Source organism: Phacochoerus africanus, chromosome 15 (genome assembly GCF_016906955.1).
Source record: "Phacochoerus africanus isolate WHEZ1 chromosome 15, ROS_Pafr_v1, whole genome shotgun sequence".
NCBI lineage: Eukaryota > Metazoa > Chordata > Mammalia > Artiodactyla > Suidae > Phacochoerus > Phacochoerus africanus.
In genome coordinates this window covers 82,697,965-82,710,802 of record NC_062558.1, presented here as the reverse complement: position 1 = coordinate 82,710,802, position 12,838 = coordinate 82,697,965, and the positions used below count along the sequence as shown (strand labels likewise).

Sequence of the window (12,838 nt, the reverse complement as noted above, 5' to 3'; positions counted from 1 at the left end):
TCCACACTCCGTGCAGTCAGGGATTCAGATCCTGTGCCACGGGTGTGGGTGGCACTTCTCTCGAAGCTTCAATCTGTGAAATGGGCTCGTAGCGAATCACTGTGGCTCTGGTTCCATCGCCCTCTCCGTGCGGGGCCTCGGGGAGGTGCAGGGCGCTCAGAGCACAGCCCCTTCGTAGGGAGGCGCCCAGGCTGGCATGTCAGGCCCCTCCGCCCGCGGGGTCTCCGAAGGGGGCGGGCTCGCTCGAGCCAGAAAGCCCGGAGCCGCCCAGGAATCTTGGCTGGGACTTGGAGCATTTCCTCCCGGGCGGGCCGGCGCGATCCTGGGGAGGGCGGGGAGGCCGGCCGCGGGCAGACGACTAGCTGAGCTCCGCCGGCCTGCAGCATGCGGCCCCTGCTCTGCGCTCTGGCCGGGCTCGCCCTGCTCCGAGCTGCGGGCGCTTACGCCGCCGGTGAGTGAAGACCGACCTCGGACGGCGAGGAAGGAGCGGGAGGGAGGGAGAGAAGATGGAGCCAGATGGAGAGAGAGCGGTGGAGAAGGAGGGAGATGCGGAGAGAGGAGAGGATGAGAGAGAGAGAGAGGGAGAGAGATAAAGGCAGAGGGACAGAGAGAATTAGAAAGGAGAGGGAAGAATAGAGAAATAAAGGGAGAGGCTGGAACAGATACTTTGGAGGTAACAGGTAAGAACTATGAATGAGGAAAGAGAAAGAGGAGGTCGCCGTTTCTAAGGAGAGGCAAACAGAAAGAGAAGCAAAGAAATAGAGGAACTAAACTGGCGAGAGAAAGGGGGTTGGTTGGGGAGAGAGTGATGGAGAGAAAGGTACTAAGGAAAAGAGAAAGATTTGAGAAAGACCAAAAGAAGAGATAGTGTGGAGAAACTCAAAAGCCCCAGGTTGGGAGGAAAGAGAGGAAGAGACCAGCATCCCGCAGGGGCCCATCAGGTCTGTAGGGTGGGGCAGTCCTGCCAGAGGGCCTGCAGAGACGCCCAGGCCTGGTTTCCTGGGGAATTTCCTAGGAAGCTGAGCTCTAACAGGCAGATGACCCAAGCCTGACCTGGCATAGCCTGTCAGAAGCCAGGCAGGTGGCCCCTGGAGGCCACTGATTTACCTATCAGGTGGCCTGAGGGGGTTCTGCAGTCTGGGTGAGGAGGCTGATACCTCCCAGAGAGCTTCCCTGAGGATCCAAGCTGCCTTGGGTGGGTGCTGGGGCGGGGACTGCTGAGGGAGAGGCCCCCTGGGTGCTCTACTGACTGGGTTCCTTGCCTTGCCTGGCCCCTCTACCCTTCCCCTCACAGATGAGGCTCAGACAGTGTGGCTGCAGAGGTACTAATTGTACTCAGGGATGTTAGTTCTACCTTAAGACTCTGAACTTCTTATAGTACTTCACAGTTTACAAGCCACGTTCCCACTTACCAAAGTTCTCGTGCAGGCCTCAGCCAGAGGCAGCTGGTGCTCATCCCAGTTGCACAGGTGAGGGGAGGGCTCAGGTGTCTCCAAGCATCCAGGGTGCCTGCTCCCTCAGTCAGGCCCTTGCCCACATGCCAGGCTGTTCTCCCATCTCTCTGGGGTGGGTAGATGTGAGGCACCTAGGCGAAGTGCCCTGTGTTAAGATGGAAGTGCCCCTTGCCCCACGCCCAGCCCCTTCAGGCCCAGGGAACTGTGGGGAAAGGTTTGAAGCCAGTGTTCATCCTTGGCAGCCCCTGGCTGAGTGACCTTGGGTGAGTTACTACACCTCTCTGAGGCTGTTTCCTTTTCTGTAAGTTGGGGAGAAGGGGACCTGCCCTGCAGCGCCGGATGAAATGGAAATGCACAGCATGGAACACCTGTCAGCATGCATTGGCTCCTTCCCTTGTCCTCTCAGCTCCACTGATTTCTCTGAGCCCCGGTTTCTCTACTGAGGTTGGCTAAGAAGGACCAACAGCTGCTTCCTCACAGGCTGTGTGAGGAGTGGCTGGGACCAGCCCAGCATGGAGCCCGCCTACGTGCTGTCTTTTTTCTCTTCCTCCCCTGCCCCTTCTTCCCAAGTCCCCACCTCCAGGAGCTGAGAGGACAAAGCCCAGTCTGTGCTCCCCCAGAGGGAGGAGCTGGCCACTGCTCACAGTAGCTGACTTTTTGTGGCCCCTTTTGCTATGAATGGTATATGTGCTTTAATTTAAAGCCATCTTTAAACATGATTTTCTTTCTGATTATACACCCTCATTGCTACAGATTTTAAAAAAAGAGGAAAATATAAATGTGTTCATGGAATTTCACACTGAGTTCACACATTTTTGTGTATAATTTTTCAGACTTCAGACAATATACTATTGTGTTTCTTCACTTGATTATCAAATCTTTTGGATGTAAACACAGAATGGTATAATGAACCCCCATGCGCCCATCACTCTGCTTTAACAGGGATGGATTCTTAACCTGTCTTCATTCCTCTATCATCCCCACATTCTCTCCCCTTCCTCAGATTTTTTTAAAGGAAATTCCAGGCACTATATATTTTCATCTATAAATACTGCTTTAAGTAATTTTTTAATAAACATAACTGCAATGCCATTATCACACCCTAAACATGGACAATAATTCCTTAATATCAAACATCTATTGTTCAACTATCCCTGGTCCTGTCCTGTTTTTACATTTGGTTTGTTGGATCCAAATTAAGATGCACACCTTACTTTTGGTTTTCATGTCTGTAAAGTTCCTTTTGGTAAGTATCCAATGTTGTCACTGCAGCAGCTTTTGGGTCACTGCTGTAGTGTGGGTTTGATCCCTTTTTTCTTAAAATGTGTTGAAGAAACTGGGTTGTTAGTTTTATAAAGTTTTTCTCATTTAGATTTTAGTTGATTACATCCCCTGGGTGTCATTTAAATATTCTTCTCTCCCCTGTATGGTCTATAAACTGGTAGTTAGAGCTAGAAGCATCATCTAATTCCAGTTAATTTTTTTTTTTGCAAGAATACTTTGATGATATGTTGCTTTAATTTGCATTTGTTTGATTACTACCAGGGTTGGACTTTCTCTTCCAGTGCATTGTGGTCATTTCTACTAATTCTCGTGAATTGTCTTAGACGTTTCATTTGTGGCACTGGGATTTTTGTTTTGTTTTGGCCACACCTGCAGCATGTGAAATCTCCTGGACCAGGGATCAAACCCACACTACAGCAGTGACCCAAAAGCTGCTGCAGTGACAACATTGGATACTTAGCCCACTGTGTCACATTGGGATTTTTCGTAGTGATCTGAAAAGTTCTTTGTGTTGAGTGAAGCAGACCGTTTTGTGTTACTTGTAGAGAACTTTTTTAATGTTAAGGCTTCAGCTGCATTCCTTTCCTATTTTGCTATCACAGGGATCTGAAGTCCTAGAGCCTAGTCCTAACCATTCTCACCCATGCCAGGGGGCCCACAGGGGAAGCTCTCACTGTCTGCCACTACTCCAAGTCCTCACGGACTTCGGTTTTCCATTGGGATTCTGCTTTTTTGCTTTGAGTGAAAGAGGAAGATGCTGAAGGATTATGGTGAGGATCACGGCATTTCTTCTTACAAAAATGGATGTGGGGAGTGAACTGCTCAAAGACAATTCAATCCAATGTACACAGTTGGGCTCTTGTGGGGCCTCAGGGCAGGTGCAAGTGCATTGGTACAAGTCCCCTTAGCCTCATACCTGTCCAGCCCCACATTTTACAGAGAAGGCAGCTGAGACCCCAAAATAGGAGGCCCTTAACTCATTTCACAACTGCCATGACACAGAATATATAGTGTTAGGCAGATAGGATCCAAATCCTATTCCTGCCACCTACTAGCCTGTAGTCCTGGGCATGTTATCTTCAGTTTTCTAATCTATAAAAAAGTGAATGTAAGAGTACTGAGCTCACAGAGGAATTAAATGAGATAATGCTTGTAAGTACTCTACAAAAAGCCTGGGTCATAATAAGTGATCACAAATCGATAGTAGTTGCCAGTATAGAATGTGGTTGTACCCATTCTAGAGGTGAAGAACCAAGGATCCAGCAAGTAGGATTAGCTTGTAACAGAGCCCAGAGTACCCGGTCAGCTCTGAGCCCTCTGTGTGCTTTTTGGAAGAGCCTCTCTCAATCATCCCTTAGACCCCCACACAGGTTTAGTCCTAGAGTAGATGCCTCCCCATCTTGAAGAGAACCGATCAGAGTGATCTAGCAGAGAGTACTGGCTCCACGCGGAGGGGCTTTCACTGACTTGCTCAGTCTCCAGCCCACCTGGTGAATGTCCTCCATGGCATTTGCACATCACTTAGCGGTTCCAAGGCAACTTTGAGTGCGGGATCCCCTTGGATCAACACAGCCGTCCTTCCAAGTAGCCGGATCAGATCCCTTACAGACGAGGCTGAGTGAGAGGCAAAGAGCACAGTCAGTAAGCAGTGGAGATGAGACTCTGCCTCTGACTCCCAACCTCATGTTCTGTTCACAGCACGTGAAGAGAGGTTTATCCTGGATGGCTTCCTAGACCTCAGCGTGGTGGAGGTTCAGGAATGTAATAGTACTTTGTAACCCAGTGGATTATAAAATCACTGTATTCCAGAGTAGAAGGAATCTGGGTTCCTGTATGGCTTCAGGGACAGGAAGCCCCTGCCAGTCCTGACTGCCAGCCAGTCTATTCTGAACTGATGATATGGGAGGAAAAAAAAAAAAAAGGCGTGTGTGATTGAGGGGGCTCTTTGTTACAGCAGCTTAGCCTGTATTCTCACTTAACCAGATGCTGACTGTATTGGAATGAGATTGCTAAGCTCTCAGAGTTGATTGTCGAGGTTTGAATCCACATCTGGAAAATGACCAGAGTGCAAGGCAGGCAGAACATATCACTCCCCAAACAAAGCAAAACAACACAGAAATGTTCCTCAGTGTCTAAGCTCCCTCTTAGGGGCTAGAGGGCCTCTCTCCTGTTTTAGCCAGAGTAGGCCTACAGATTAGAGTTTGAAAATAGTGTTGTTCTGCTTAAAAAAGAAAAATCAAAAACCACTGTTGGTTTGGAAGGAACCACACATTTTAATGTAAATATGTGGTCAAATTTATTATATTATTATATTGAATATGGTCAAATAGAATTAACCCCTAAGGGACAGGTGTGACTGGTCACAGCAGAGACTGTCTTTGTCATTCAGAAGCACAGCAGCACCTCTCAAGGTCAGAAATCATTCGAGTTGTGTGTGCTTTCTTAGTGTTTGGGTCCCAGAGACAAAAGGTCTCCTATGCCTGTCAGTGGGAAGGGGCTGTACCTCCTGCCTTGGTGGGTGATGGCCAGTGGCCATGTCCCTTTAACTGGAAAGGCTAGCCTGGTGCCTCAGCTGGGCCTCTGGCCTCCACCAGCCGCCTGCTCTCACCATGTTCCACCCACTGTACAAGGGCACGCATTAGGCCCTGGGCTGGAGCAAGGCCAGGGAAAATAACTGGCATCCAAGAAGGTCTATTTCCCAACTGGCCAGGGCCGGGAGGGTGGGGCCAGAGGAAGAAAGGGAACACTGGGAACCACAGCCTTGGCTGCCTGTGGTCAGTCATGATCATCCTTCAGCCTCCCCTGCTCTTCCTCTGGTTTGAGCTTCCCCAAAGCCCTGTGAAACTGGTGTTATCATGAGCCGCCTTCTGCTGGTGAGAAAGCACAACGGAAAGGAAGTTCTTGCCTCATTGGAGCTTCTGGGCCAAGAAGCAATTTGTCCTTGACTCATGCCGGTTCTGTCCTTGTCACTAATTTTTGAGGCCTGAAAGACAGAGGCAATCATGGATGAGTTACATCTGGGAGGCAGTGCCTCCCCTCCTCCCACCTCGTGTTAACAGAGGAGACTCAGGGCAGGGGAAAGTTCCCATGGGCCCACACCAGTTTGTGGCTGAGAATGGGGGTCTCCAGTGTGTTTTCTGCTGTCATGTGTTACGGTCAGTGCTGTGAGGACCCCGTCAGGGAGGGAGCGGTGCCAGTGGTTGTACGGCCCCACCCTGGCTCTGCCCCAGCACTCTTAGCAGAGCTCCTCAGGGGGCCTGGATGAGCTCACAGACAGTTGTGTGGTGCAGCCCAGAGTGAGGTTGTGTCCAGATGTGACGGATTAGTGCCGTGTGATGTGGAGAGAGCCTCAGCCCAGCCTCTTCCCTGGAGGGGTTTGGGAGCCAAGTTAGGCCTCATCGCAGAGCATAGAGAACAGGATGTTTTAGGCTGAGGGAGGGGAGGCACGTGTTGTTCGTGACTTCGCGGCCTGGCAGAGCCCCGCTTGGCCGGCAGGGTCACGCTGCTTCCTCTTGGCTGAAGCTGGGAGGAGGGGAAGAGGACTTTAGGGCCTGGGAGGGGGCAGGTGGGGCTCAGGAGAGGCGCTTGGCCAGAGGCCCCTGGGAGGAGCCTGCAGAGAATGTGTGAACTCAGACCCAAACCAGGACAGACCCCCTCTTCCCAGACAGCCCTCTGCATGGGGAGAGCAGCTCTTCCTGCCCCTTAGTGCTTATCCAGCTGAAACAAACGAGTCAAAATCTGGACTCCCTTCACCAAGGCCCCCTCTGGACCTGCCTCTGCCAGTCAAAAGCCTTCTCATGATGCGTGGCCCAGAATGGAGCACAGCCCTCCAGATGGGCTTTCTCAGACCACCTCCCCATCCTAAATGTTTTATATCAATGCGTGAAGCCCACGATGGTTTCTGACCATATGTACACAAGTAGAATAGTGGAACAACCCCCCTCCCCACCCCCCGCCCCAGTCACCCAGTTTCAACAGTGATCAATCTTGGCCAATCTTGTTTGCTCAGCTCTCCTGCCCATGCCTCCTCCCACTCCCAGGCCTGGATTATTTTGAAGTAAAGCCAAGCTCTCATAGCATTCCCTCTATATTTCAGTTATGGAACTCTGAAAGACTTCTCTGAAAAAAAATCCCCTGAGTGGAAGTGTTGGGATCCAGATAGACCAGGAAACATCAGGGCATGGAGACTCTGTAGAGCTCCAGAAGGCCATCTTGCTGAGGTGGGGCCAGGAGAAGGCCAGGGTGCCTGGAGTCCAGTCACTTGCTTACTGTGTGACCTTGGGCAAGTCAAGAGTTACACATTCATCACTAGCAAAATGGCTCCCCTCTCTGTCCTTACCTTAAGACCTGCCAATCTTCTGGGCAACTTTATATAAAGTCCCCTTGGGCCATCCCAGCCAATACTGAGGGTCTGAGAGTTATGAGTTCTGTGTCTACAAAGATCAAGTCTAATAACTCTTACCCCTACTCTGCTTCAGATGCCCACATTGCTCTCAGAAAACAAAGCATTTGTCAGTTTCCGCAGTGGAAGTACTCTCAGGGTGACTCCCACTTTGGTGGCTATATCTAACAATCCACTCAGAATTCCTGAACGTTTTACAAATAACTTTCCTCTTTCCTAATTCTATATGAATTTTCAACAGATGGTTCACCTCTACTTTACCAAGTGAAGAGATCCCGTCAAATGGGACTCACTCAACTTCTTGGCCCTTTAGGCAGAACTTTTGTGCCCAGTTTGGCTGCATGTCCTCTCTCTTCCCTCCATGTGTTGCCCTGGGCCCCTACCACCATTTCTGGATTCCAGGCCTCATGTGTCTTCAGGAAATGCATTCTTTCTGTTCTCCTGTCTTCTGCCTGTCCTCGGACTATAAGCATGGTTTATTTTCTTCATCATTAAAAAACCTGGAAACAACCACAATGAACACTTCTCTAGACCTTGTGATCTGATCTCCCTTCCTTCACAGCCAAGCTTCATGGAAATATTTTTCAGGATCTAAGTTTCTCTCCTGATCTATCCTTCCCTTCTCATCCCACCAGGGTCTAGACTTTGCTCTGCTTCCATCTCTCTGCTGACAGTACTGGGGGTGCAATTCTGCATTCACTTTTCTGTTGCTCTGTTTTTCAATCTTTGTTGTGCTATACCTCCCTTCTGCTTTAGGCCGTACTGATGTTTCATCCTCTTTAAATCTCTTTGCTTCTTGTTTCTGGGCAGTATCCTCCTTCCTGAGTGTCCATGTGCTCCAAGGTTCCAGCCAACTCAGATGCCCCCAGAGCATCTAGGAGCCTCCAACACTGCAACCTGAGCTCAAAACTGGGGCTTTCAGGAGTTTCTATCGTGGCTCAGCAAAAACAAATCTTACTAGCTTCCATGAGGATGCAGGTTCCATCCCTGGCCTTGCTCAGTGGGTTAAGGATCTGGTGTTGCCATGAGCTGTGGTGTAGCTTTCAGATGAGGCTCTGATCTGGCATTGCTGTGGCGTAGGTCTAGGGGTCCAATTCGACCCTTAGCCTGGAAACTTCGACATGCCAGGGGTGTGGCCCTAAAAAGATGAAACAAGCAAAAACTGGGGCTCTCAGACTTCCGTGTGAGGGTTGGTGGTGCCAGAAAGATCCAAGGAGGAACCATTGTTAAGTAAGAAAATGAGTCAAGAGTTGAACAGGGTGAACCTCGGATCTTCCGCTTACTAGCTGTGTGACACTGGACATACATTTCATTCCTCTGTGCATCGATTTCCTTATGTGTAAATTGGGGATAATTGGTTGTTGTTTAGCACCTTGTGTGGTACATAGTGAGTACTGGTCAAATGTCAGGTGTTACTAACTGTTCACCAGTGTCTATGCTGTTAGTAAAGTATCTCCTTGCATTTTCTTCCTATGGCTCCTGTCTCCTTTCATCACTTTTTACACTGATAACTGTGGTAACTTCCTGCCCTCAAAGACAAATCGCTCCAATCCATTCTCTGTATTTTTAAAAATTCATATATGACTATGTGATTCTTCTATTAAAATAAACCCCTAAACAAGCATCATGATTGGTTTATTAGGGCCCCTGGTAGATCCCTTCCTTACCTTACTTGTTCAGGCAGCACCTCCTTGAGGAAGTCCACTTGGGTCTGTAGATGACCACGGGTCTTAGAGACAAGGGAGTGACTGGGGCAGCACCACACTTGTATGCTGACCCCCCCCCCCGTGCCTTCCTCTGCCTCTCCTTGGACAGTTTTCAGGAACCACCTCTCCTGAGCCCAGTACTTTGCAGGAGTCTCCAGTGTTACAGGGAAACTGAGGGCCCCATAGTGACAAGACTTGTTTTCCCACAGCTGCTGAACCCTTCATCCCCTCTGGAGGAGACCCGTCTCGGAGCACAGCATGTGACAGATACATGGCTATCCACAGCCGATTGAACGTCATAGAGGAGGTAATGAGGGTGACCTGGGGGGACTTGCAGCTTCAGAACCACCTGCCAGGCTGGTGGCTTTGGAGGGCTCAGGCCAAACTTGCTTGGGAAGATTGAGGAAACCTAGGCCAATCCTGCTCCCTGGCCACCATATTAAACATCTCCCTGCTCTACCTGGGCTTTTAGGCTCACGGGCCCCCAACAAACTCTGCTTCCCCCCCGCCCCAGGCCTTACTTATCCCCAGCCAGAGATCTCTGCATAATCTGGACAAGAAGTTTGAAATTCAGTCACTGTTTTGTTATTCAGCCACAGTTTGTAACCTGGCGTCCATAACTACTGTGGGGAAAAAAATTGCACTTTATTTTCAGAAAGCTTTCACTGAAATTTAGTATTCTCATTCATTATAAATGTAGACAACAAATCATAGTAATATTAACAGTACTATGACTTTGTCATCAGTAGAAATCAGCTAATTTAATCACATTGTAGTCATTGTGTATATCTCAACATATCATTTATTCTAATTGGTATGTCAAAATTTCAGTAGTTGTTAGACTTGTTACTTAAATAAGTTGTTAAATAAATTTTATTTTTAATGCTTTAATAATATTTTAATTAAATTGATGTCCTTGGAAATCCTATGTTTTATTTTTTTGATGAAAGCGTTTTTCCAGTGGGAGGGTCTGTAGGTTTTACCAGACTGCTAATGGGGTTCATTCACAAGAAAAGAACCCCTATAAAGAAAATTTCGAAATCCCCAAACTGTCATTTGGCAGAATTGCCACGAGGGGGCAGGGCAACAAAAGGAACGTGAACTCACAGCAGTGAAGTCTTGAAAGAGAAAAAGGAATCCCAAAGTCCCCCCATGAAGAACCAGAGACTGAATGAAATCACTGTGTGCAGAGCCAGGAGTGGCCTTAGAGAGTGAGCCCCTAGGATTTTGTCATCTGGGAAACTGAGAGGCAGGCCAGGGCAGAGCCTGAATTAGGAGGACCCAGGTGCCTTGGCACCCAGTTCTCTCCCCACAGCACCCCCCAACTGGACTGCCAAGTGTTCCTTAGGATGTGGCTGATTAAGCAGGGCTTGGCACCACTCTTGTCTTCTGCTCCTCCCCACCCCTCTCCTTGCTCTAGACGGTGGAGAAGACGGTGGAGCATCTGGAGGCAGAAGTGAAAGGCCTGCTGGGTCAGCTGGAGGAGCTGGCTTGGAACCTGCCCCCAGGGCCCTTTAGCCCAATCCCCGACCTCCTTGGAGATGGAGACAGCAGCTAAGGTAGCAGAGATGACAGTACCTGGGGCTGAGCAAGTGGGATGGGGATGGCTGCTCCCCCCCCCCCCCCCACGTAGCCTGGACAAGCCAAGGAAGCTCTAGCTCCTCCTTGGGACAGAAGTGGGAGGCATCCCCCCGACTCACCCCAAGTGTTCTCTGCCCCCACCCCTGGGGCTGCTGCAGCCCAGCATCGGGTAAGGGCTCCTGGAAGAGCTCTACCCTCAGCACCCTCAGAGCAGCTGCCTCCTTCCCTGGCAGAGCTTGTCTCAGAGCTCCTTCCATCTCCCTTCCACTCCTCTCCTGCCACCAAACCCTCTCAGGGAAGCCTGGCCTCCCTCTGATGGGCAGTGGAGGGATTGACATCTTCTCCCTCCTTGAGCCCTGTGGTCCTGGTACAGGAGTCCCCAAGGGACTGGGAGGGGAGGGGAGAGCCTTCAGCACCCTGTTTGCTCACTCAGAGGCCGTCCCCCTTTCTTTCAGGTTGCTTTTGAGCACCGGAGCCTGAGTTGCCTAGCAGCTGAGAACAGAGCCATGCATTTCTGGCTGCCTTCCTCAGCTTTGTGCAAAAGGAAAGCTATTCCTTTGTCCCCTGTGTCTGCTAACAATGACCCTGCAGCCACAGCCCCTACTCCATCTGCTCCCATGCCCCAAGGCTCACACCCCATGCAGGCTCAGACCTGAGAGCCCCAGTTGGTCTATGCTTCTGTCCTCCTTATTTATAGGGGTGGAGAGGTTGGGGTTGATTCATAAAAAAGAAGTTAGGCACCTGAGGCCTAGAAACATAGCTCAACACAGCAGAAGGGCCCTTTGAATAGCTCTGCTACTTAAAATGTGGCCATGGGTGAACCATGTGGTGTCACCTGGAGAGCTTATCAAAAATGCAGAATTTGGGACCCCACCCAGAACTCTTGAATCATAATCTACATTTTAATGAGAGCCCCAGGGGATCTGTGTGCACATTAAACTTTTAAAAAATATTTATATTGAGGTAAAATTCATATAACATAAAATTCAAAATTTTAACCATTTTGAGTGGTACGAATTCAGTGGCTGCACAATGTCACACAGTTACCACCACTTTCTTTTTCTTTTTTTGGTCTTTTTAGGGCTATACCCATGGCATATGGAGTTTCCAAGGCTAGGGGTTGAATCATAGCTGTAGCTGCCAGCCTATGCCACAGCTACAGTGATGCAGGATCTGAGCTGCATCTGTGACCTACATCACAGCTCAAGGCAATGCCAGATCCTCAACCCACTGAGCGGGGGCAGAGATTGAACCTGCATCCTCGTGGATGCTAGTCAGATTTGTTTCTGCTGAGCCACAACGGGAATTCCCATCACTACTTTCTAATTCCAGAAATTTTCATCACCCCATAAAGAAACCCTATACTAATAAGCAGTCACTTCCCCTTCCCCTTCCCATCCACCCTTGGCAACCACTACTGTTTCTCTTTCTGTGAACTTGCCTATGCTGGACATTTCATATAAATGGAATCATAAAATATATAGCCTTTTGTGTCAGACTTTTTTTCGCTTAGCATGTTTTCAAGATTCATCTGTGTTGTATGTAGCATGTATCAGTCAGTGCTCCATTTACTTCTTTTCTGTTGATGGCTGAATAATCCATTGTATGGATGTACCATGTTTTATTCAATTATCAATGACATTTGCACTGTTTGTACTTTTTGGCTATTATGAATAATACTATGGACATTTGTGTATGAGTTTGTGTGGATATATATTTTCATTTCTCTTGGGTCTATAACTAAGGAAGGAATTGCTGAGTCAAATAGTTAACTCTATGTTAAGGTTTTAAAGAACTACCAAGCTGTTTTTGTACAGTGGCTGTACCAGTTTATATTCCTACTAGCAATGTATATGTAAGGTTTTCTTTTCTTTTTATGGCTGCACATGTAACATATGGAAGTTCCAAGGTAGGGGCCAAATTGGAGTTGCAGCTGCAGGCCTGCAGTACAGCCACAGCAACGCTGGATCCAAGCTGCATCTGCCACCTCTGCCATAGCTTGTGGCAATGGTGGATCCTCAACCCACTGAATGTGGCCAGGGATCGAACCTGCATCTTCACAGAAACAACACCAGGTCTTCAACCCCCTGAGCCACAGCAGAAGTTCTATAAGAAACCTTATAGAGGTTTTCAATTATTCCTTATCCTCCCAAACACATTGATTATAGTTATGCTAGGTGTAAAATGGTATCTCATGGTTTTAAGTTGCATTTACCTAATGACTAGACGCGGCACATCTTTTCATGTATATGTCAACCACTTGTGTGTCTTTTTTGGAGAAAGTGTTCAAATCCTTTGTCCAATTTTAAAAATAGAGTGTCTTTTTTTGAGTTATAAGAATTCTTTATGTATTGTGGATACTAGGTTTTCATCAGAATTATGATTTGCAAATGTTTTCTCCTATTCTGTAG

At 48.6% G+C, this 12,838-nt stretch overlaps 1 protein-coding gene across 1 annotated transcript; it reads left to right on the top strand.

Moving 5' to 3' along the window:
- The first annotated feature begins 247 nt into the window (after positions 1-247).
- Positions 248-11,925, top strand: PLAC9 (placenta associated 9). Its single transcript, XM_047761592.1, has 4 exons — positions 248-451; positions 9,056-9,153; positions 10,267-10,405; positions 10,883-11,925. The coding sequence occupies exons 1-3, from the start codon at positions 385-387 to the stop codon at positions 10,402-10,404; spliced, it is 303 nt and encodes a 100-aa protein (XP_047617548.1). The 5' UTR covers positions 248-384; the 3' UTR covers position 10,405; positions 10,883-11,925.
- The last annotated feature ends 913 nt before the right edge of the window (positions 11,926-12,838 follow it).